Here is a 25,929-nt window from a genome sequence, read left to right as displayed (position 1 = left end):
TCACATTATTTAAATTCACCCCCAAAGAAAAAGTTGGAGGAGAGTTTGGACATTTTGCATTTATGAGTGGAACATTTTCCGTTGAGGATCAGTAAGTTGAGCCTGAGTTGAATGTCTGATGGTGTAAGTTGAGCCTGAGTTGAATGTCTGATGGTGTCCGTGTGCTCGTCGCTGCGGACTGAGCCGCGTGGAGCACACCAGCAACGGGCGGTTCATTTTCAATAGTCGCGTGCTCGTTTGACCAATAGGGAAGCGCTGTGTCAGACGGCTCGACCAATAGGAGCGCTTCTTTAGAGCCTCGACTTCCGGCCCGGGTCGCCCCAGCGGAGCATGAGCCCGGTCCGCGCCTCTACCTCCCCGGACAGCTGCACCTCTCGGCGGGCCGTCGTTCATCCGAGCGGAGGGCGTGAGAGCACCGACAGCGTGTCGTTGTCTGTTTTCTTTGTCGTTCCTGTGACGCTGTTTCTGATCTCCACCGCTGGGTTGTTTTGACGGATTAAATCCGGTAAGAGGCGCTGGTTAGCCGGTCCGCGCGACCCAAACCTCCCCTCCGTTTATTCACCCATTCCCCCCCGGTGGTAGCTAGCTAACTCACCCGGGCCGCGGTACTGTGTCCCTCCATCTGCACGCCGACATGCCGGAGTACCTGGACGACCCGTCGCTGCTCACCAAGGACAAGCTGAAGAGCGAGCTGCTGGCCCACGACGTGGAGCTGCCGAGCGGGAACCCGACCAAGGACGTGTACGTGCAGCTTTATCTGAAGAACCTGACCGCTCGGAACCAGAAACATGTCGCCGCCACCCTGGACGCCTTCTCCAGCGACGAGGAGCTCCCGCCGCCCGTTGTGTACAGCAGGAGCCGCTCCTCCGGCCGGGTGAGTTCGGTGATCAGGCTGGGGATGGACCGGGGATGGGACCGGGGATGGGACCGGGGATTGGACCGGGGATGGGACCGGGGATTGGACCGGGGATTGGACCGGGGATGGGACCGGGAGCCGGCGGCACGAGTTGAAACGGAACCAATTAGTTCTGAGATTTAGTTTGTTCACTCGCCGAAATGTTTCAGGACAATTTATTACGGCTGCAACGAACCTCTAATCACCGGGCTGCTTTTTAATTTACTCGTTTAAAGTTCATGTTATTATTTCTAAAATAATAACAGAAGTAAGCAGATGCTTCAAACTATCTCAAACCAGCCGACGTTGCAACAAATCTAATCTGATAAACGGATTACTTAATTATTTCGGTATAGAATATGTTTCTTGTTTAGCCTAGACTCCACCATCTCCAGGGCTTCAGGGGTCTCCACCCAAACGGTCTCCACCCAAACGAACCTCGTCGTGGTATTCGCTGCTCACTGGCCGAGAGAGGAACCCAAACCTTTAGTGGTTGCCGTTCATTTTCTCCTCCAGTACTTTATTTTGATTATTGGCCCGTTAAACATTTTCTCCCGGGAACCCCCTTTGTATTTTCTCCTCATGGCCCCCTGGTGGTCCGTGGACCCGCGCTTTGAGAACTCCTCATGAATGAGTGTGGCCGAGCCCTGATCACTTCCCCTCCGCAGGTTCCCGCTTTGCTTTTTCGGCGGTGCGTCGGAGGAGTGATTTCTGTGCTCCTCCACTCAGCTGCTGTTTCTGCCGTTGGCACTGCAGCCTGCTGCGACACCTAATAACACCTAATAACATCTAATAACATCTAATAACACCTAATAACATCTAATAACACCTAATAACACCTAATAACATCTAATAACACCTAATAACATCTAATAACACCTAACATCTAATAACACCTAATAACATCTAATAACACCTAATAACATCTAATAACACCTAATAACACCTAATAACATCTAATAACACCTAATAACACCTAATAACACCTAATAACATCTAATAACACCTAATAACACCTAATAACACCTAATAACACCTAATAACATCTAATAACATCTAATAACACCTAATAACATCTAATAACACCTAATAACATCTAATAACATCTAATAACACCTAATAACTCCTAATGACCCAGAGAGCAGTGGCTCAACCTCAGATAGTGTTCCTGTTGTTGTTTGTGAATGAATGAAGTTAGAGTGCCAAAAATGTTTTGCACAGAGTTGGAGCTTCTTACAGAGACACAGTTTTCAGCATTCCTCAGCTGTTTTATTATTATTAATAATAATAATATTAATAATCTGCCTGCAGCCACAGACTTCCTGCATTCCTCAGATGTCTGAAATACTGCGGAGCAGCTCTGAAGCAGGACTGACTTGTATAACTACAACTAAGTGGCCTTTACAAGCTGAGGAGACCTCTAATGAGGGTTTTAATGTGTAGATACAAAATTGGATGGCATGTAATTTGTCATTTTAGTTTTATTTACCTCCATAAACCTTCGTGACTTGTCATCGCAGGGCTGAAATATGGTAAAGCTGTCAGGACCAAGAGCTGAAGTGATTCGTTGTTAACTGAATTTCTCCATTGAAAAGTAAATATTGGCGGTTTAGTAATTATATGAAAGAATAAATATTTAATTATTTTTGGTGTGAAGATTTGCTTCTCAACTTTTATTACCAGTGAACTAACATTAAAGATGTCTGAAGACGCATGTGGCTGCTCTACGTTGATGTTTTTTAGTCTTATAACCCTGAAACCCTCCAGATGTGTTTATTTAAAAAAAATAATGATTCTGGTTTTTATCATAATTTGTGTCTCGTACTGGTTTTTATGTCACTTATCCACATCAGCAGGCTGCCATCTAGAGGCAAACTTTCCCTGTAATAATACCAATGCAGTGTTTGTATTATTAGTACCAGCTAGTGAGCAATGTCTTCATAAAACCAAGAAAATAAGAAGAAGGAAAATCATGTTTGGTTTCAGCGCAGGTAGTTTAAAATGTGAGAGTTTGTCCAGCAGGTGTTCAGGATGTGTCTGGTATGAGCGTGTGTGTGTGTGTGTGTGTGTGTGTGATGATTGAACGATGTGTGAGCAACACAAAGGTGGTGGTGACTGAATAATGTGGCTCCGCACACGTTGGGTTTTAACATGTGCTCCAGTGTGAAAAAGTGACCAAATCCCAAAGTTATAATGTAATCTGGGGAACGGATTAGTTAACAGAATCAGCGCTTGCTCTGTTGAAGTTGTGCTGTTTTCATTATCACTTATTAAGCTGAAATGTTTTTGATTAATTGTTTAGTCCTGAAAGATGTAACAAATACTTATCAGATTTTTCCAAACGTCAAACACACAGATGATTTATACGTTTGTAACGTAGTGGTAATAATATTAACTGGAGACCAAAGAACAGCCTCATGTTTGAGAAGATCATTTACGACTGACTGAGTAGAGATTAAAAGTCCTGGTTCCCTCAGACGTCTGGATATTAAATTATAACTGCCGCAACAAATGAGCTACACGACTGTCAGTCATGGAAACGAGATGAGATTTACGCCTACGTAAACGTCGCAAAAGTCATGCGTTTTAAAATGAACATACGAGTTAACATTAGTTAGTGTGTTGTCTAAAGTTGGTGCCAAATGACATGGAAGGTTTTTTTATATTTGATATTAACGGATAGATTTGATCGGTGCCATAAGAATATCAAAGTTTGGTACCCAGTCCTGAACACTGGGCGATGGAGGTTGCCGTGGCGATGCCCTAGTGGGACCAGATTGTTAGACACCATCGTCCATCCAGCATGTGGACAGGAGGAACCAGGGGTTGAACCACCCAGCTGACGCTCATTGGACAACATCATCATGTTGACCCACAATAAAACCTTGGAACCGGCCCCCTCTCAGATAACCAGAACCAGGATCGGGTCTTGGTTACCAGCAACCGAAAGTCCCATAAAGACCTCTGCAGGTATGTTTACACCACCTTCAGAGCCGCTGACTCATCATGAAGGACTTTAAAGCCGTGTGGTAAACTCCTCCTGGCCGGTAACGTGCCTCTGTGTTTTACTACAGCTGCAGTACGTCTCACCTTTATTAAACAGAAAGCTCTTCTGTCTTCATCTGTTCGGTTTCCTCAGGAAACGGTTTAACGGGGCGGTCCGCTCACCGGGTCCTAAAGCAGCTGGTCTCATGAGGACAGCCTCAATAATGGAGCTGCTCAGAGAGTATCTGATCAGCAGCCTGCTGAAAACATGCAGAATAAAACCCTTGGACTTGGTTCCTGAGCCTGTTTGAAGGGTTTTTACCAGCCACACGTCATGAGTCTGGTGTCGGCAATCTTTTTACTGTGAAGTCCAACTCTGAGGGAACTAAGAGTTATCCTCTTCACTTCTGATATTCAGGGTTAATTCAGGTCAGGGGTCATCAGGGGACTTTAAAGACTCTTTTCCAGACGGGGAAAGTTGAGGGTTTTGATCATTTTTTGGTGCCCAAGTCCTGCAATATCAGGGAATGTTGTTTGCATGTTTAAATTTTAGTTGCCATTTACCGAAATATAATGTTTTCCCTCGTAGTCTTTTTTTTGATCAAGTTATTTACCTGTACTGCCTGAGTGGTTTTATCTTCTTTCACAGTAAAGATGTTCCTTTTCTTGAAGCTGCTCAGGAAGGCAAACGTGCAGGAAAATGTAGATTTCAAGAGATTTGGCTTCAGAAATAATGACTTCAGAGACTGGAGGATAAAGTAGACGCTAGAAAAGGTGAACGTAAAGTTTGTAAAACTACTGTAGATCCATTAAAAATAGAAGAGGGAGCCCTTCACAGCCACACCAACAGTAAGAAGCATGCTGGCTTCTTAATGTTCCCATTTGCTGCACAAGAGTCGGTATCAGAGTGCACACCTGTCTGATTGATAATAAAGTAATGTCTGTTTCTTGTCTGCTCTGCAGCCTGTTGGTCCGTTCGTTAGAGGTCGTGGAGCTTCAGCTCTTTAGTCAGTTTAACAGTGGCCCTGCAGTGGGAACCCTGGACGTATTGAATGAATGTAAACGGGTCGGAGGGTGTTGTGGTTCTTCTCGGTTCCAGCTCCGGTCTGATAGATGAACCCCGGCAGGTTTAAGGCGTCTCATTGGTCCCGGCCTCTTCATTGAGGAATCTGTGCAAAGACAGCTGATGTGTAATTAGTTTGTCCTTTGTTTCCTGAGGTGCTGCGGTTACGTCGTCTTCACGTTGTTTATCTTGTGCAGCCTGCTGCTCACATGTTGGACTGATTACAGGCTGCAGGGCGAGAAGTACAAATATTCATTCCTGACATTTTTCAGATGGCTTGCTGAAGTCTCTGAATGAACCTCAAATATTTTGTGTCTGCTCCCCTTTTCTTTTCTTTTCTTACCAAAGCCTGTGTCAATGAGATTTAGTAGATTTTGAAGAACGTGTGATAGCAGCAGACACACAAACTGTTGTGGTTAATCTGAGCAGAATAAACTCTGGCTAACCACAGATACTCCACAGTTACTCAGACAGGCGCTGGGTTACAGCATGCAGCCACAGGCCCTGGCAAGGCTCCCCCTCCACTCCTCCTCCACCCCTTCCCCTCCACTCCCCCTCCACGCCTCTCCCTCCACTCCTCCTCCACCCCTTCCCCTCCACTCCCCCTCCACGCCTCTCCCTCCACTCCTCCTCCACCCCTTCCCCTCCACTCCCCCTCCACGCCTCCCCCTCCACCCCTCCACGGTTCCATCCAGGCCCAACTCAGTCGTAGTAGAGGAAAGTGTGACACTGTTGGTCTTCAGTTTGTGAGCTCATGGTTCAGTTATGACTTTGAAGTCCAGGGTGTGGTTGGTAGAGGAGGGGAGCACCGGCCCGGTCTCCCCCTCCTTCTCCTCCCCCCACCCCCCTCCTCCTCTCCGATCCAGCCTGCAGTGATTATGAAACAGCTTGACTCACATCCAAACCAAACCCTGCTGAGGGCCAGACCAGGAGGAAGGCAGCCTCTCTGTCCTCCATTTAATTCACACCGAGCTGCTCGCCTCACTCTCCACACTCTCCACACTCTCCTCACTCTCCTCACTCTCCTCACTCTCCACACTCTCCTCACTCTCCACACTCTCCACACTCTCCTCACTCTCCACACTCTCCTCACCCTCCACACTCTCCTCACTCTCCACACTCTCCACACTCTCCTCACTCTCCTCACTCTCCACACTCTCCACACTCTTTCCGTCGGTCGTAGCAGATGTTCATTTAAAGGCTGCAGTCACTACGAGTGCAGCGTTGGTGGTGAAATAGTTCCAGTGGATAGTTGTGGTTCGGTGCTTCAGCCTGGAGGTCTCTGTCTCCTCCCACTCAAACACCACAGCTCACAACAACCAGCGTCATTGTTACTCCGTCACTGCTCCTCCTGCAGTCCAACAGGTGGTGCAAACTGTCTTCAGCAGCAGCTCCCGCCTGTTTGAAAGTCACCAGATGAAGTTATGAATGTTGTTATGAATAAACCAGATCTGGAAGACTTGAAGTAAAACAAAGAAGCCAAAACTGGCTGACCTCACCAGCCTCGAGTGACTTCACGCGAGTAAACTCTGTTGAGAAGAGGGTGACCTTGTAGTTCAATCAGTCACAACACACATGAAGGACTTTGTGGACAAACCATTGGTTATTAGCTGCTCGCTCCACTTCCTGTCTGTCTGCTGGTTGGTGGACTGAACATGAAGCTCATCGTCAAGTGGAAAAATAGTTTGGGAGGGCAGTGTGTCAGTAAAGATTATAACTGACTGTCATTATTACAGTGGTGATGTGTATATATAGTCGGTATATATATGTGTGTGTATGTATATATGTGTGTATATATATATACATAGTAGGTCATCATACCATTACAACCCTATTACACACACATTTACCCTTATTTTTTTTAATTTAATTTTTTAAATTTTATACACTTTATTAATCCCCGAGGGGAAATGTCTTCACTACAGCAGGGGGGCTCTCAGGGGGGAAATGCTGCAGCAGGCTGCCACTAGCGCGGCGCTAGGTAACCTGACCTGAGGTGCATGTTTTTGGATGATGGGAGGAAGCCGGAGAACCCGGAGAGAACCCACGCAAGCACAGGGAGAACATGCAAACTCCGCACAGAAAGTCCCAGGACCGGATTCGAACCCGGAACCTTTTTTTTTTGCTGTGAGGTGACAGTGCTAACCACTGCACCACCGTGCCGCCCAAATCCATGAGGTGTTATGATGTGAGCACCAGGGGAGGTCTGCAGTATCTACTGGTCAGCAGGCGTTGCTTTTTAAAGCACTAAAACAGCACATAGAAGAAAATCCCACATTATTACCTAAAAGCGGAGGCAGCTGAGACAAAGCTAACAACATTAATAACTTCATATTCCTCATTTTGCCATAACATCACCACTGTAATAATGAGTCAGTTATAATATATATATATCGGTAATGTTATTGTTACTGTCAGTTCCATTGTTAATGTGAGGTGTAAAAAGTCTCCCTTTTAAACATCCATAAATCACATGAATGTGAAGCAGGATTTAACGGCTGTAGTTGGTTTGGGTGGAGCTCTTTTTGAACTAATGATCATTTTCATTTTGGACAAACCAGCTGTTTTTTTTTCCCTCAATAAAATGTTTTCAATATTAGCTTTTTAAATATTATGAAAATAGTGCCATCACAAGTGCTCTAAACGATTATTTAAAAAAGTTGGCACTTTACTGCAGGTGTGTTGAGCTGAGTCAGACTGTCTGCACATTAAACACTCAAACACACACTGATGTGGAACATCTATTTCATGACTGACATGTAGACACGGACACATTTAAGGAAACGGGAATCACTCTTTGATTCTTTACGGTGTTTTATGTCCTCCTTCGGAGACACGTTTCCTGCGTCTACGTTTTTTTACATTTTGGATATCCGTCCTCGAGGACCACTTCTATCCCGCTGATTTAATCCCTTTTTTGGGGTGGAAATGGTGATATGATCAGTTCAGTTTCACCGCCCGTTGCAGAGTCTGCCATGCGGTCGAGGAGGAGAGGGTTTTATATCGCTGCCACCAGTATGTAATAAGTAGTTTGCTGATAATATTTGGATGGTTTTTTTTACTGTGCTCCTGAATTTCAGCGTGTTCCTTAGATTTACCTGGAAAAAGGAGGCGTGCGTAACAAAATGTATAAGAAGTGTCCAGCTGTGAATAGTTTGTGAACCCACAGCGGTATGTACAGAACTGTATGTGGCCCGGCAGTCTGTCGGACCAGAACGGGACCGCGGGAGGTCATGTGATGGACGGAGTCATGTGATGGACAGAGGCGGCGTGTGATTCTTGTGAGACTTCAGCTGCATGGTGGATTTCTCTGGAAGTGATAAGGCTGCACTCACATTGTACTCCAGAAAAACATCTTCAGCAAGCTTATTGAGTCTGAGGAGGCCGGCCTCGTCTGGGGGGGAGGCCGGGCTTCTTCTGGCGGGGAGGCCGGGCTTCGTCTGGCGGGGAGGCTGGGCTTCGTCTGGCGGGGAGGCCGGGCCTGGTCTGGCTGCGAGCCCGGGAGGAGACACAGGGCTGCATTTCAGAGTCGGCTGGCTTCACAGTGTAATTTCCTGCAGGCCGGTGTGTGAGAGCAGCATGTTGTTTACTGTGATGAAATGCCTGCAGCTCCTCCTCACAGCCGTCCTCTCTTCTTCTGGGCCACTTCATTAACGGAAACTGAAGGAAAGATGTTCAGCAGTCCATAATTCATGTGTTCCCTTCACAAATCTGATTAGAGATGACGCATGAAAGTGTTGAATCCACTTCTCCTGCCTTTTTTTCAAAACAGGCATTCAGTTGTGTTCATTGAAATAAGCCCTGTGAGTACTTTACAACCTGGTGAACAGGTTTCTGTAACTCCGCCACCCAACTTTGAGCGGGAGCAGTAGGCTGAAGGTGATCAGGAGAGCAGGGTGGGACAGTGGGACGGAGAACTGAGGAGCCTTTGTGTGATCGACTTCTGCTCTGTTTTGCCTCCCTCTCAGTGAGTGTTCATCTGGACACGAGTATATCCTGTCAGGATCCAGTAAACATCTCATATCGGCCTCAGAAACAAGTGATGTAACTTTGGTGTTTCACTCTTCATCACACTGGAGATGAAGACAGGAAGGTTTGTCTTTGGGAGAGTTGAATATCTCTAATCATTTAGATGGAGAAATGATGCTGACCTCTTCTAGTCTGTAGTGAAATTACAGTCAAATGACTGTGAAGTAAATGGTCTGCAGTAGTGCCTGTTCACCTGAGATCTCTCAAAGCGCTTTACTATTGGACAGCGCTTCTATACCAGGTGCTCAGCTGCTGTCAGGAGGAAGTGAAGGTTCTGCGTCACGCCGGGATCGAACCGCCGACCGCATGATTAGAGTTAAATCAGCTCGACCATCTGAGTGATACAAGCTCCAGTTACAGAAGTTCAAGCAACAATATGTTTATCACTCAAAATGTCTGCTCTGTCTTTGTAAACATCAGAGTCTTTTAATTTCACTACCTGCCAATAATGTTCTTAAAATTTTGACCCTGATTTTGATCCACACCTCTTCCCTGCTGTCGCCCCACAGAAAGCCACCAGGAAAACAGACAAGGTTCGTCCGGACGAGCTGGATGTGACGGTGCTGACTGACGAAGGCCTGAGAGACGAGCTGCTGAAGCACGGCGTGGACGCCGGGCCGATCGTGGGTGAGTGTTCATCAGCAGGGTTAGAGAGGGAACACACGCACGCACGCGGTGTTGGTGCTACTCAGGTGATGAAGTCACGTGTACTACCAGCATGCTGTTTTTGGAGCCATATCACTGGTGGTGGTCAGTGAATTGAAAGTATAGATGAACTAAAAGACCAACTTATATTTCCAATACTTTTAGAGTGATGCTGAAATACACTTGTGTGTGACTGCAGCCTTTCGTCTGCTGCTCCGCTGTACTGGAGGGCTGAATAACGGCCTGCTGTGTTAAAGTCCAGAACATTCAGACATACAGGCTGACTCCTGTGAATGTGGATTGAGAGACCGGAGACATCATGTTTTAAGATGTATGACAGTCATCCGGCTACGTTAATGAAAGGGGAAAATAACTTGTGGATCGGCCCTCTGATTCAGATTCACTCCAAATTGTAATAGTTTTTTTTTGGCCCATATTACACACTTCCACCAAGTTTCATGATAATCAGGTCAGTCATATTTCTGTAATCCGACAGACAAACAAAGATTTGATGTTTGGACGGCTGTAATTCAGTACGACCCGTTAGCCTCTTATTTTCATGTCTTCACACTAACTCTTAACAAGCTATGGATGGTCAGAGTGCGTGAGAGGTTATTATTTCATTTTTTAGTTTAGTATTTGCAGATGTTTTAAAAAAACAAAAAAAATTTTGGGTGCATTTAGATAAAGATAGAGATATGCAGGGGGAGTTTAGAGGAGTGTTTGTCACATTGGCCACTGTGGTCATATTCAGATGACGTGGGCCATCTTATGTACACATTTTCTATGATGGCATTACCAGAGGCTTGATGTCATAAACTGGAAGTATTATTGGATAAAACCAAAGTCCCTCTGACTTGTCTAATTCAGTTTCTTTATTTTTCTAAAATATAACAAATATAGCCCTTAACGTGAGGCTCACGTTGCAAACTGACAGTGAAAAGAAACTGTTGATTTGTTGTGCTTGATTTTGTTCAACATTTTTAAAAACCGGTTCATGTGGCCTCTAGTGTAATTTATTATATTCATGACAGAAGAAAAATGACTGACTACCTCAAAGTCATAGATTACACGAAGTCTTGTTTGCGGTAAACATTTACATGTCACATAAGTGAAGACAACATTTAATGTAATTTTTTTTTTTTTAAATCGCTGCCTATAAAGAACAGACTAGTAAATCGGGTCACACCAAAATGCAGCCTCTCAAATAGCCTGATCTGATCATTGGAAACAAAAATATACATTAAAACAATGGTACTGATCCAAAAAAAAATATACATCAAAACAATGGTACTGATCAAAAATATACATTAAAACAATGGTACTGATCAAAAATATACATTAAAACAATGGTACTGATCAAAAATATACATTAAAGTAATGGTACTGATCGTTACCTAAATGATTACAATATGGCCGGCACGTACACAAACACACCTACAACAATTCAAAAGAGAAACAATATGCTAAAAGACAGCAAGTAAACATGGTATCAATAAAACAGAAGCAGATCAGAAAAGCAGAAGGCTTCTTCCTAAATGCCATGAAATGTACTTATTTTGTTCCAGTTTGTGTTTAAGATGTATGCAACACGGACAATCAGTAGTAAAAGCCAACTTGAAAAGTAGCTCTGTCTCTGCACTTGTGGTTAATAAAGATATTTCAGTATTGTTGAGCAGTATTTCCTCTTTGTCTCTGAATAGTCAGCTTTCAGAAATGAGTCACTACTGCTTCCGTTCAGGGGTTGTTGTTTTTTTAGTAGTGCTCATATTTCCTCATTTGAAACTGTGAGCTGGGATGTAACTGGATCCTGCAGGGTGTGGTTTTGGGCGTGTTTGAATCTGGTCGCTGATTCTTACTGGCTGCTGTGATTCCAACAAATCATTCAGATTCAACATCATTTCTTAATTTCTGAGGTTACAAAGTAAAACTGAATCACGCGTAGCTTTCTGGAACACAAAGTGGTGTTTTTGTGTGTTGAATCAAAAAGCCTGTGAGGGTGTTAAATGAGCAGTGTGTATGATTTAGTGGCATCTACTGGTGAGTTTGCAGATTGCAACCAACTGAATATCAGACAACACCCGGATTTGTTGCGTCTGACCTGCTCGGTGCTCCAGATGTAGATATATGAAGCGATCCTTCCAATGAAAACACAATGATTCATAGTTTCAGGTGATCATACGCAAATGAAAACATATTTATGAATATTGTGTTTGTAATTCAAATGAACTCAAATGAGAGCAGGGCTGCATGTTTTAATGTCATTATATTAAAAAAAAACAGCTGCTTATTTTCTGGATTAATCACTTTTAAAATGTCAAAATTAATTTCTATTATCAAGGTGACAACAGGTCATTTTCCCTTGATCAACGATTCGTGGCAGAATCAAGTGACATGAAAACTATTCCGTCCCTCCAGGAAGTAATAATTAACACAAATTCAAGCAAACTCCACAATATTTACTTGCATTTGTAAATCAGAAAGTCTGCTCTTGTTTTCATCACATATTACCGTCACAGACCGGCACTTCTGGAAACATACGCAGATTTTAGGAGGTTTTTTGTAACTTTTATCTCCGTGGTTCTCTAAGTTCAACAAATAGATTAAAAAAGATTAAGCTATAATATTTCTGTGAAGTGCAGCATGATTATTATCACAAGAAGTGATTACATATTTATTCCTTTCTCAGGTAGTGCTTAAAAAAATTGGAAAAAACAATGTTTTTCTAATTCCCTCAGTTTTACCGCAAAAAAAAAAAATCCATTAAAACTTTTAAATTACATCGATATTTTTTAGAAAATCTGCCCCAAATCAAACAGTTTTGATCGCAACAATCACAAAGACACGGTGAAATCCTTTTATTTCACCAGGAAAAACATTATGAACAGATTCTCTTGTAAACTCTGAAACGCCACTCGATGAAGTTGGAGTGAAGTTTTTCAGAGCGTTGACTTTCATTAAGAGCTTCAGAGGATGAGGATGACGAAGGTACAAGGGAAACACAGCTGAGCTCCATTTACAACTTTGATTATTAACTAATGCATGTAATGGTTTTTCATTAGGAAAAATTAAATGAAACTATTTTAGCACAATTATTTTATTTTTGTTCTGTTGTCTAAATAAGTGACCAATAAGATTTAGTTTCACATTTCTCTAATATGATGTAAAGTATCACGAGATGTACATTGTTGCATAAGAGTTTGTGAACCTTTAGAGTTTTTTATATTTAAGCATAAATAAAACATTATCAGATGTTCCTGATGATGTTCAAAAACTGATCATGTATTTGTTCATTTAGGAAAATGATCCAATATCACACGTCTGTGAGTGACAGAAGAAGCTGACCTTTTGCTGTCGGTAGTATGATAGAAATAACTGCAACTCAACGTTTCCGGTAACTTTGATCAGTCATGCACATCAGTGGAGGAATTTTATCTCATGACTCGGTACAGAGCAGCTTCAGCTCTGGCGGTCTGTTTCCTCTCATGAACGACCCGCTTCAGTCCTTCAGCATTCCTTTGGATTAATGTCAGGACTTGACTTGAACATGAACTTTGTTCTTCTTTAACCGTCCTTTGGTAGAAGGACTTCAGGCAGGCTTTAATGTCCCCTTCATTACATGTAAAATGCACCATTGAGGATGACACAATTGAGATTGGTTGTGCTTTCAGAAAGAAAACACAGTTCCTGAATAATGAGGCTTCATCCTGCTGCGCTACCATGATTGATAAAGGGCTGCTGAGGTGGTCATCTTCTGATCAGGACTTCTGAAGCTCTGTTAAAATGCTCGTTGGATTCTTCGTTACAACTCTTTGTCTATCAGTTTGGCTGCACAGCAAACTCAACATTTTACAATTGTTTGATGTCTCTGGTTCCTGGGAACAGGAAACAATCAAACAGACACGCCCCCAAAAACAGGTCTTCTTGAATCTTCTTTTCTAATGAATGAGGGATTATTTTCAGATGGACCTCCAGAAAACTAAGAAGAAGGAGTGACTTTAGCTAACAACACCGAGATAACTGATGGACACATTTTATTCACTTTGGATTTGATGACAGAAGTTGAATGGGAGTCTATGGAGCCGGAGGCTTTTTGGAGCCGACCTCTAGTGGCACTCGCTGGTATTGCAGCTGAAGACACTTCAGCTTACAGACCTGAAGCTACGAACTCTTTTATATCTTTTATATCTGTGTTTTATATCCAGTCTGTCGTTTTATATCCAGTCTGTCATTTTATATTCAGTCTGTGGTAAATAAGTGTAGATTGAGGGGACTAAATCTCAAGTTCACTCATTTTTAATTAAATTTACAACACTATAAAGTGTGCAAAATAATGGGATGTGATGACTTTCTGGATCGACTGTATCTCAGAGACTGAATCTAATTCCCTCACTCAGTTAAACTTGTTCATGTGAGCACTGATCAGTATAAGTAACAACCTCACCATAAGCATTTCAGAGAAATCACAATGAGTTGAAGTGAAACACAACAAACGGTGAAGCAGTGGTCCGTCCAGAGGAGGCTGCACTCACCAACACTTCTCTCTGCTCGACAATCACTAATCTCAGCTGTTTAAATGTTGAATTCGATGTCTCCCTCCCAGCTACCACCCGTAAGCTGTATGAGAAGAAGCTGCAGAGGCTGCTGGACGACGACGGACCTCCTCCTCCTCCGCCGCTGCTGCCGCAGGTGGTCCTCACCGACATCCAGGTCAACCACAACGGAAACTCTGAGTCCGACCACTACAGTGACAAGGAGGACGGTAAGGACGGCCCGTCAGGACACAACAGAACCGCTGATCACAGGCGTGGATAAATTAGTTGGTAACTTTCAACAAAAAAAGAAGAAACCCACAATTTTCTCTGAACTAATTTGAAACTGGTGGAAATAATCAGCATTCATCCTTGTTTCTTTCATATTTAATACAAACCTGACTTTTTCATTCAGCAGAATATTTTAAATAATAATCATAAGAATTATGTAGATATGAAGGACTCATTAAAAGGTAATGAAAAAGCAGCAATTCTTAGTTTCAGGTGATTAATGCAAAGAAGGCAGTGTGTCGCCTGCATTACAAGCAAAATGTAGAAGGATTTGTTGAGCTAGTTTCATGTGTATGAAAATGTTCACTGCTCTAAAATCAGGTGATATTATTGGCTGCCTGCAGGGTAAGAAATGGAAATGAAACCAGAATGACTGGCATTAATGAACATTTACAAACCACCTGCACAGGTTGTAATGACACCATGTGACTGTAGCTGCACTTCACACTACTGAGCCCATAAATCCATATTACTAGATACTATATTTTAACTCTTATTTTATTAATGTTGTTTCTCATGTTTATTTTACGCATTTTATTTTTAAATGCTCCTCTTTGCATTTCTTGTATGAAAGGTGCTCTACAAATAAAGTTTATAATTACCTTTGTGTCAGAAGTGACAGCAGCACCAGAGCCTGTGGCAGAACCAGAACCAGAACCAGAACCAGAACGTGAACCAGCTCCGGTGGTGGAGAGGCCAGTGAGGAGCAGAGGGAAGACCCCCGTCACCACCCGCACCCGCAGCAGCCAGCACCACACGGTGAGACAACCACTTTCAACAACACGTCAGACCATTCACTCTAAAACTCCTCCCACTACCTGCAGAACACCTGCAGAACACCTACAGACCTGCAGAACACCTACAGAACACCTCCAAACCTGCAGAACACCTCCAAACCTGCAGAACACCTCCAAACCTACAGAACACCTCCAAACCTACAGAACACCTCCAAACCTGCAGAACACCTACAGACCTGCAGAACACCTACAGAACACCTCCAAACCTGCAGAACACCTCCAAACCTACAGAACACCTCCAAACCTGCAGAACACCTCCAAACCTACAGAACACCTCCAAACCTACAGAACACCTACAGAACACCTCCAAACCTACAGAACACCTCCAAACCTACAGAACACCTCCAAACCTACAGAACACCTCCAAACCTGCAGAACACCTACAGACCTGCAGAACACCTACAGAACACCTCCAAACCTGCAGAACACCTCCAAACCTGCAGAACACCTCCAAACCTACAGAACACCTCCAAACCTGCAGAACACCTCCAAACCTACAGAACACCTCCAAACCTACAGAACACCTACAGAACACCTCCAAACCTACAGAACACCTCCAAACCTGCAGAACACCTACAGAACACCTCCAAACCTGCAGAACACCTACAGAACATCTCCAAACCTGCAGAACACCTGCAGAACACCTGGGTCTGTTTGTCAGGTGGAACCTGTCAGATGAGGCTGGTGAACTGTGTTGACACACCTGTGTTTCTTCTGTCTGAGGCAGCAGCAGTAGTTTGGATGTAACTTCAGCTCTGTTAACTAGAAAGATGAATGTTTCCTGCTGAAGTTACAGGTAGAAAGTTCTGTTTGAGAGCAAGTTGTCATGTTGCTGCTGCAGTTCTCTACTTTCAGTGTTTCCTGTTATCAGTGAAAGGTCACTTTTAGTTGAGTTTTAGTTCACTCTGATAGCGAATACACGTTTATGTAACACACACACACACCAGCAGCTGCATGTCATCATGTGTTTCCCACCGACCTGTTTGAACTGAAACCTCTGAGCTGAACTCGGACATGAAAGCTGAACGGACCAACAACAGGATTTTGTGATAAATCTGATTTATCAACATAAAAATGAAAGTAGAGTTTCCCCTACGTTGTCTTGGGAGGAAGGCTGCTCTGCCAACTGGACTTCCAACCCCCCCTGAAAGAAACTGAACACCAGCGTACTCGTAGAACTGCACTTACGCCCAGTAACTCCTGTTTCTTCATTTGAACTCGATGTGAGAGTTGCGAAAGCCATTTTCTGTCACTAAAAGTCCCCTTACAAGTGTTATTTTTTAAAATATGCTTAATTTTACAGAACAGAGAGATCAGAACCTCCTGGGAGATAAAATGATCCCATCGTTGTTTGTTAGTTACAACAGATCAGAAATGACAGCAGTAATATTCATGTTTACTGAATATTTGAGGGAAAACTGTTGCGTTTATATGACACATAAAACTTGAACACATTTTTTTTTGCGATTATATGTTCTTTAAATAATGATGAAATACTTTCAGTATTTTTTTTTATTGTCAGAAATGTTTTTGCAGAAATCCCCTAAAATATCACATTATTTTAGAGTCCTATCGCCCACTGTTAGTTTGTAGGACAGATGATTGACATGGGCCAAAGCAGAACTAGAAGGTTCCATTTCTCCTCTGGTCTGTACCAACTGAGCTGAACTACAGGGGGAAGGGGGGTGAGCTCAGAGTCTCTGTGTTCCTCCTCAGGAAGACTTCTTTCCTTTTCAGGACTCATTTATTAAACTGAGAAAATCCCATTTCCTTCCTCTTCCTCGTTGTTGGTGTAATGTTGACACCTCAGTTAGTTGTGAAGACGCACCATGATGAGTCGGGGAGTTCAAAGAAAGGTGACTCAGCTGATACCGGACCACTGGAGCCGCATCCCCAGCCTCCTCTGAAATACCCACAATCCACTGCTGCCTGAGAACCAGAGAGAGAGAGTGAGGAACAGAGTGGTTTACTTTGATTCATGTGGTCAGCATGTGTGAATGTTCACAAAATGAACCACAAGAGTGAAAAGCTGGACACAAAAGACTGCAGCAACATCAGGGAGATTCTTCTGGAATAAAAGAAAAGTAAATTATGTGACAGCGTCCGCCTCCATGAGGCCGATCTGTTCAGGCGAAGCAGCAGCTGGGTTTCATTGCAGCTTCCTCTCCCAGCGGCAGAGGAAGCGTTGCTTGGTTTCCTTGGAGTCCCACCCAGCCCGGTGTCTCGCTGCAGGTCCACTCGGACCACATGATGTGGATTAGCTGCTGCCCAGCACATGCTGCCTGTTTTGGACTTTTCTCTTCAAGTCCTCCAGCTCTCATGTCGGTCTTTTTGTTTTTCTTCTCATATCTGCTCTCCTCATTTCCTTACAGTTGTTATTCTAATCATAAAACCAATAATGATTCATCCCATTTTAACCCTCTCTGTTTAGTTTAGTATGCTAGAAATCAAACCGGGTGAATCCCCTCAGTTGGTAAATGTCAGCAGTGTGAACTCATCCCAGTGAAGGTTGTGATTCAGTTGTGTTGTTGGTTGTGTGTCTGTGACCGACGGCGCCTCCTGCTGCTCAGACGGTGAAAGTGCACCTGTTCAGTCGAGGCCTTGAGGAATGAGAGCAATGTGAAATACTGATGGCTTCAGTCCAATAATCTGATCTGAGCGGAGGAGGAGGAGCTGTGTGTGTGTGTGTGTGTGTGTGTGTGTGTGTGTGTGTGTGTGTGTGTGTGTGTGTGTGTGTGTGTGTGTGTGTGTGTGTGTGTGTGTGTGTGTGTGTGTGTGTGTGTGTGTGTGTGTGTGTGTGTGTGTGTGTGTGTGATGTTCCAGTGTTTTCATTAGCTGCAGTGAGGATGATGAAGGGTTGAACATGTGGCCTTCAGCGTGCTGTTCACTTTATTTCTCCTCCTCCTGTAACTGTAGAACTCCTTGTGCTCATTTCTATTTTCATTTCATTAAGTTTCTAGTTGAATCAACGTGAGGTTCGTCTGAACCACCTCAGTCCTTCCTCCTGGTGTTCCCACATCGCTGCTGGACTTTTATCACGACGACTTTTCATTCTTCTGTCGAAGGCTTTTCCTGCTCATCATATTGTTCACAACATTTTGCTGATACATGAAGTCCTCTGTGATATATTCTGATTGTTTGAGTTAATGGCTGAACTTTGGTATTTTGAGTTCAGTATTTCTAGTGTTGCTCCTCAGAGAGTTCTTGGTTACATGACATTATGGGTTTGATGAAATTTGTTGAGATTTTTACCAGATTGGGTTTCATTTATTCCCAAATGCTCTGTTTTCAGAAGAAATGCTGAAATGTGGTGTAACCCTGGCTCACCCCCTCCAGACAGCAGGACGGGAACACTGTTTCCAGGCCTCGCTTGTTTTAGCTTTGTGAAACTGAAGATAAAAAACAATCAACTTCAGAATAATTAATAATGAATAATTACAAATGTTGGATTTTGAGTTTTGGCTGAAAATAAATACAGAAGTTAGCTGCACTCATTATCATTATAATAGTAAGTATTGGCTTATAGATTTTTATTTATTTATCAAAAGCAAAAAAATAACTTTGACGGCAGTAAATTGATGCTGTGCAAAGTGAAGCAGACAAATGGTAATAAATGTGCACTTAGTCTAATCCTGGTGTTCTGACTGTCTGCATACCAGCTGCTGCTGCTGATGATGAAGAGGCTGTCTGGAGAGTGAAGGGCAGATCCAGATGTTTGTCCCCCTGGACAGTGAATCAGTCCTCCAGCCTGCTGTGAACAGTGTGATGCTCCTCTCTTCTACCTGTTCACCTGCTTCACACATGTGCAGCTTCTTCTCTTCATCTGCTCCAGCTGTTTGAAGTCCATCTTCACCTTGACTTCCACACCGGCTCCTGAACAACACAATTTATAATTCAGATTTGATAAAAATCCATTTTCAGAGAAGTTGATGAGATTACAACACAAATCTTGAGTTTCCATGCATTTCGAGGGGGAGAGTCCTCTTGAGGCCTCAGAGAAATTGTTTGGTTTGAAATATCACGACAAATCAAATATTTATAAAAATTATTCTGGAGGCACCAACAAATCTGTCAGAGGCATTTTAAAGTATCTTTGTAGAAGAAGCAATAATTTGTCCTTTTTCACACTTCCTTTGCTGCAGGTATACAGTTCCAGTTAACCACCAGTGTCGGTTTATTTATAGCAGGGACCGTGGACACAATACATTCATCTCAAAAAGACAGAAGAAGCTCTGTACCAGATTTAGTTACAGTTAGTATAAAGTTCATTTGACTTTCCTCACTTTTCTGGGAGGAATGACACATTTCCACGATGAGCTGTTAAAGGTACCAACAAATTCCTCCTCCGCTGTTTCTCCATGGGGAGCCGGTCCTCCATGTTGCACACCATGTTGGGGAAAACCCGACTCTGGCTCCACAGAGGGCCTTTCACATTTGTTGGATCTCCCATATCTTCTCTGAGTCTGAAGAGGAGGGTTGCTACTCGGCACTACGCAGCGCTCCTCACCCGTCCTCTCTCTCCTTATCCTATAATCATCACTTCCTCCTCAGCGTTCGGCTTCTCTGTCCCTGCAGATGGTTCCTGAGGATCTCAGGCCCGTATTAACAGATCGGGTCCACTACGGGTTTAACAGGACGGTTCACCACAGGCCCGACGGTCCAGCTCGGTCCGGCTCCTCACCCGGACCGGTCCAGGTAGCTGTAGGCCTCAGCGGACTGTTGGTTCTCTCTCTGATACCTGCACGGACTCACCGATCTGTTGGTTCTGGTGTCGGCCGATCGGGTTGAAGAGATGAGCGGCTCCTCTCCAGCGACGCTCTGTCTGCACCTCAGGGTGGGCATGTGTGGGCCAAATGTCACTCATGGGTTGTATTTCACCTTCTTCTATCACCAGATGGGTCACCGGCTGCCATCGGGACCTGGTGGGCTCTTGGCTTCTTTCCCTCTTTGTTTTCCTGTCCCACTCAGTCACTGAAACTACTCCGTGTTCATTTGATTTTCTGATGTGGCCGTCACAGAGTCCAGTCGAGAAGATGTCCTCTCCGACCAGAGGTCCGGGGAGCCCGTCCTGGAAGGTGCTGTCACTCACTCATCTCACTGAAATCCGCTGAAACTCTCAGTCACCGTGAGCAGAGTGATGTTTGAACTGGAGTCCAGCCGCTGGATCATGGGATTTATTTGTGCGATGTGTCACCAGACCACATTTAAAGTGTTTGCTTGTTCTAAACAGACAAACCCGGAGGTCATCCTCCTTCACTAATTCTATAATGACCTAAAATGAGCCACCTGACCACACATTGTAAGACACATTTAACTTTGACTTGTAGATGAAAGCATTCAGTGACTCCTAAAAGAAACTGTTGAAAACCTGTAGCTCCCAGAAGAACTGGGTCCACGTCCTCCCAAACCCAGTAAGGATCCATCTCAACACCGCCCGGCTGGAGGTCAGCATCTCCCTCCTCATCTTAAACAGTCAGTCAGCGGGTCCGTGTCCACTCGGTGTTCCCTGGACTCAACATCACACACGTCACTTCCTGCTACAAACTAGCAAGATGGCGCCGGCCAAATTCTGAACTCGAGGCTTCGCGACGGCCGTTCACGAACCAGCGGGTGACGTCGTTGCTGGTTGCTGATTGGTCAGAGCGCCACAAGAAGCCAAATGTTCTCATTCCCAACGATTAAAACTCGAATCAGTCCTCACAAAGAAAAACCTGCTAGCAGGGATTCAAACACGGTCCAGTCGGACCAGAACCTTCTTTTTGCTTCGCTCCATACGTACCGTTTCTTCTTTGGAGCTAGAATGAGCTACAAACATGAATCTTGGTGAAGATGACCCCGATCGGTCAGACATGTGAGACTTCTCGGCCCGTTTTCACCAAGATTCTCAGAATCATCTGAGAGCTGCCAAAAACTTTTATAAAGGAGTCTCAGCTTAGGAGAGCTTGAGGAAACTTCTCAGAACAACTCTGATCAATGAAAGGACACAAGCCCTGATGTAGAGAGGAGGTGTGGTGAATCCCTCTGGTGATAATGATCACAGGATGAACAGCGACCTCCAGTGGAAGTTAAATGAAGTGCGTGTTTGTGTGATGACTGCTGATGAAGGTTGGACAGACTCCAGTCATTTCTCCACTCAAACATCTTCATCTCTTCCACGTCTGTGTTGTTGTGTTGGTGGGAGAAGAGACGTCTCTGATGATCCTCCACAAACATCCTGCAGACGATCTGGACACTTTCATCAACCTCATTCAGTCTGAACTATATTCCTCTGAGCTCGCTGGACTTCAGCACTTTTCTCCTCTGATGAAGGAACTCTTCCTCCTCCTCCTCCTCCTCCCTGATCTTCTCCTGAGGAGCTCCCTGAAGGGCTGAGATGCTTTGTGAATATCTTTCAGCATATACTCAAATTCTTAGAAAATGTCACAACTCTAAGAATCTTCTGAGAATTTCCTCCCCGGAGGAACTTGTAGTCCGAAGAGTGTTTGTGAATCGTGTCCTGGTTGATTCAGTGTGTTTGTGTTGGACCCTTTAGGAAGCTGAAGCAGCAGCAGGACAGAGACGCAGTGTCCCGCCTTTAAGACCAGCCGCTAGGGTGTGTAGACCGACATCAAGGAATCATCCATCTGTGTGTTGTGTTATCAACTTCATGGCACGTGTTCCTCTGTCCTTCATGTTGAGTTTCCTGTCTGATCATCCAGTCTGTGTTTGGTACAAGTCAAAAGGTCCATCTGAAGAACCGAGTCCACGACAGGCCGCCCGGCCGTCCGGGCCTTCATCCCCTCTGGTGCAGCTCGCCAGAATGGACCCGACCATCTTTTGCCCCATGTGTAACATCTCCCCCATAAAGCGCCCGGGGGCCCGCTGGTCTGTGTCGGGCCCGTTTGGATCAGAACCTGGCGCTGGCTGTGCAGCAGCGGTACAGCTCTCCTCCTCCATCTGTGGTGGCAGCGTTTCCTTCTGTTCTCCTCACGGCTTCTCACTGACGGGTGTCCGAGTTAAAACTCACATTTCTGTCACGGTCTGCGATCGACCCGTCAGCTGGTTCAACATCCCCGACACACACTGTTTGTGAGCAGGAGGAGTGTGTCCGTCCAGATGTCCCGCTGCACAGACGGAGGCAGCAGCCCGTCTCCGGCCGTCCGTCCCGCAGCCCCGTGAAGATGCTCGGCTGCTTGTCCAGTCTGCCTGGAGACGCGTTAGACAGACAGGTCAGAGGGACGGCTGCAGGACCGTCTGTCACGCCGGCAGAGGGCCTCCGTAGTAAACATGGTGGTCGAAGCGGTCACGTGGTGGGGGTGTCTGGTGTCAGGCAGGGCGCCCTCTGCTGGTTCACACCGGCAGCTGCAGGTCACTCGGTGAAGTGGTGGGAGTAAAACATCAGGAGGAACAAGAAGCCCGCTGGAGTTCGTGATGTATTCTCAAGCTCACCGTCGGGTTTCTGGTCCGCAGGTGGAGAAAATCGCAGCCAGCGAGCAGACGAAGGTGGAGAAGGACGTTCTGACGTTCCCAAATGATTTGAACAGTCCAACAGGAATCACGTGAGTAACCTCTGCTTGTTCAATCTCTTCAAGAGGTTTTATTGGAAATGAAGTTACCAAATATTTTCAATCAAATAACTTCAATTTATGATAAAGACAGAACAAAAACAAGAAAACCTGTAAAAGTAAAACGGGTTCACTGAAGACGTTTAAGAGTTTAAATGAAACTAAAATAAGCTTAAAAGTTGAATAATTTAAAGGGGCAATCCGGCAATTAAATGTTGCACTTGCATAGAGTTGGTACTCACAAGAGACAGATTTAAAAAAAGTTGTATGAACTAAAGCCGCCAAGGACCAGATATATTCTGACCTACATTTCCCATAATGCAACGAGTAGCATATTTCCATTCGGCCCTTTCAAACTTCCTGGGTTTGTAAGCAGACTTCCTGTTTGCAGACTCTGAGATAACCTTGATGACACCTTATCTTCTGTGTTTCCAGCATCATTAAACGAACATCAGTAACAGGAAAACCCCGGTCAGACTTTTTAATCCCAGTTCTGATACCTCCAATCCAGTCCGGTTCGTTTCTCGCTGCCCACCGGTGTCGTCAGCAGAACAACAACCGGACCGTGTGCTTGTAGAAATGTGATTTTCCATGTGAATTCGTTAGCGAAACTTCTGTTAAATCTTCTCCATCATCTGTAGGATCAGTGCAGAGGTCCATATTTATTCTACATCACTGAATGAATACTAACTACATGTTTCTACACCATAACTGAGTGAAAAGTAGCGACCACGGTAACTCTCCACCTGAGACAGATAATAACAGATGAACACGTCCAGTTCAGCAAAGCGCAGCACGACCTGCTGTCAGTCATCTGAAAGGCGTTTTCATTGATTATGTCGTATGACTGAGAAGTAAAATAATTGGACTCGGTGAGGTAGAGTGGACGTCTGTAGGACACCTCTGGACACTGACGTCACTAAGAAGGAATCAAAGAAGCTTTTTAATCCATCCAGCGTGTCCTATTACAGGCAGAGTGGACTTATATTTACCTGACATGGTGTCTTGGGGTCATTTATAAACTCATTTAACTCAGCTGGTTTTCTAATAGTTTGGTTTTGTACCGTTATTTTACATTAAAGTCTTCAGTGAGGTCACTTTTTTTCCCACAAAAAAGGGGGCGGGGCCTGCTGCCAGTCAAAGCTCCCGTATGTGCCGCTCTGACCTCTGGGACGTTTGTCATGAGTCGGCGTGAACATTACAAACACTGCAGCTACGGGCGACGATGTCAGTCGGCTAGAAGGACTTCATGCTGTGTCTCCCAGACGACTTGATGACGAACATGTTTGTGTGTTGCAGCGCCACCTGTCGGCGGCCCATCCGAGGAGCAGCCGGACGCCCGCTGATGTCCAGCGACCTGTGGAAGGGCGACAACCGCCTCTTCTCCCCGAAAACCACCAAGACCAGCAACTACTCGTACACAGAGAGCCACAGCCTCAACAGAGTCAGCAGCCTGCCCTCCTCCGCCGCCCCCACCTCCTTCACCTCCTCCTCCTCCAGGCTGGTGTCTGCAGCGCCCCCTTCAGGTCAGACCAGAGCGCCGCGCCGCAGCTTGTCTGTGTGGGTGAAGCTGCTGCTGCTGGCCGTCGTGGCTGCGTTCCTCCTGCTGGTCTATCAGACCATGGAGACCAACTCCATGAGCCCGTTCGGATCCTCGGACATGGAGGTGGCCGGCGGCAGCGCGGCGTAGAGAGCCGGGCGGGAGAGAGGAGCGCGTCTGCTTCGTCTTTTTTCATATTTTTTTTTAAAGTGTGAATCTGCATTGTAGCCATTTTGTTCCTTTACCTCTGATGTCACCGCCCATTTTTAAGTTCTGTTCTTTTATTTTTTATTTTTACTTTCAACTCTGAATCAGTGAAACGATAAGTGAACAGCCATTTCAGTGACACTCAAGGATCATGATGACACGCTGTGAAAGGACAGACCGTCTGTTGTTCACGCCCTCCTTGACCTCTGACCTCGGACCTCAGGTTACGATAAACCAGCCTCTGATCGACCTTCACAAACACACAGTCGCTTTCAGAGGACTCACCTTTTATTTCCTGTGATTTTTTTTTTTTTTAATTTTTATTATTATTTCTTATGTCATACTTTCATTGTGTGTGTGTGTGTGTGTGTGTGTGTGTGTGTGTGTGTGTGTGTGTGTGTGTGTGTGTGTGTGTGTGTGTGTGTGTGTGTGTGTGTGTGTGTGTGTGTGTGTGTGTGTGCGTGCGTGCGTGTGTGTGTGTGTGTGTGTGTGTGAGGTTTATTTTCACTCTTTGCCTTAGTGTCTGTCTCTGGTGGTCATTAACAGCCTTGAAGATGGAGTCTGGACCTGTTAGTTTGTTTTCTACCTTTGACCATCTTTGTTAATGAGACAGGGAGGCTTGTTATTATAATCCAGCTGCTTCTGAATCTTCTTAAACTCCACACCAATATTTTTCTAATGTTGTCTTGTAATAAAACTGAATGCCCTGGTGTATTCTACTTAATTATGTATTCACTGTCACAAATATTGGATATCTACTCAATAAAATATGTTATCAATCCACCTGAAGGAGCATTTCATTGGTCGTTCCACCTTTTTGTTGAGCAGTCAGTGACTGCTTTTAGTTTCTATATCAGTTTATATTATTGTAAAGAAAAATTCTCACTGAGCTTCAGTTGTTTCCATCCATGCAGTCACTTCAGAAAGTAGTCAGACACCGTTTAAATGGATTCAATTTGCCTTTTTCACGATAAATTCACTTAACAACTCAACATGTTTTTCGAAATCTTTGCAAATTTATTGAAAATCTAAAATCTGTAATTTACAAAAGTATTCAGATCTTGGTGAAGTACTTTCTGGAACCTCTTTGAGTGTCTGCACTCCTGGATTCAGGCGGTTCATCCCAGTATGTCTGCAGATCAGATGGAGGAAGTGTCGGAGAACCTCCATCATCAGGTGTCTCCTCAAACACTAGAATTTAAATGTGGACTTTGTTGGACCACTGAAGGACCGTCAGAGTCTCCTGAAACCACTCGTGACATCCTTTTTGGTTTTATTATTATAAAACTAATGCCAACTGTTCAGTGTTGTTTTGTTCAAAAATAAAACGGAAAAATGTCTCTATTTTTACTTAATAGGTCATTTATCAATCATTATTCTTTTTTTTTTTTTCTTTTTTTT

The 25,929-nt window shown here is 44.5% G+C and overlaps 1 protein-coding gene across 1 annotated transcript; it reads left to right on the top strand.

Moving 5' to 3' along the window:
- The first annotated feature begins 245 nt into the window (after positions 1-245).
- tmpoa (thymopoietin a) lies at positions 246-25,323 on the top strand. Its single transcript, XM_069723010.1, has 6 exons — positions 246-874; positions 9,482-9,599; positions 14,221-14,379; positions 15,054-15,199; positions 22,687-22,775; positions 24,081-25,323. Exons 1-6 carry the CDS (start codon positions 635-637, stop codon positions 24,469-24,471), a joined length of 1,143 nt encoding a protein of 380 aa, XP_069579111.1. The 5' UTR covers positions 246-634; the 3' UTR covers positions 24,472-25,323.
- Positions 25,324-25,929: the final 606 nt, after the last annotated feature.

The sequence above is a fragment of the Brachyistius frenatus genome, unplaced genomic scaffold (genome assembly GCF_029030835.1).
Source record: "Brachyistius frenatus isolate BFR_SWC_R1_liver_20210118 unplaced genomic scaffold, ASM2903083v1 Contig_312, whole genome shotgun sequence".
Classification (NCBI taxonomy): Eukaryota; Metazoa; Chordata; class Actinopteri; family Embiotocidae; genus Brachyistius; species Brachyistius frenatus.
The sequence above is the reverse complement of the archived record's forward strand: the minus strand, read 5'-3'. Positions and strand labels throughout refer to the sequence as shown.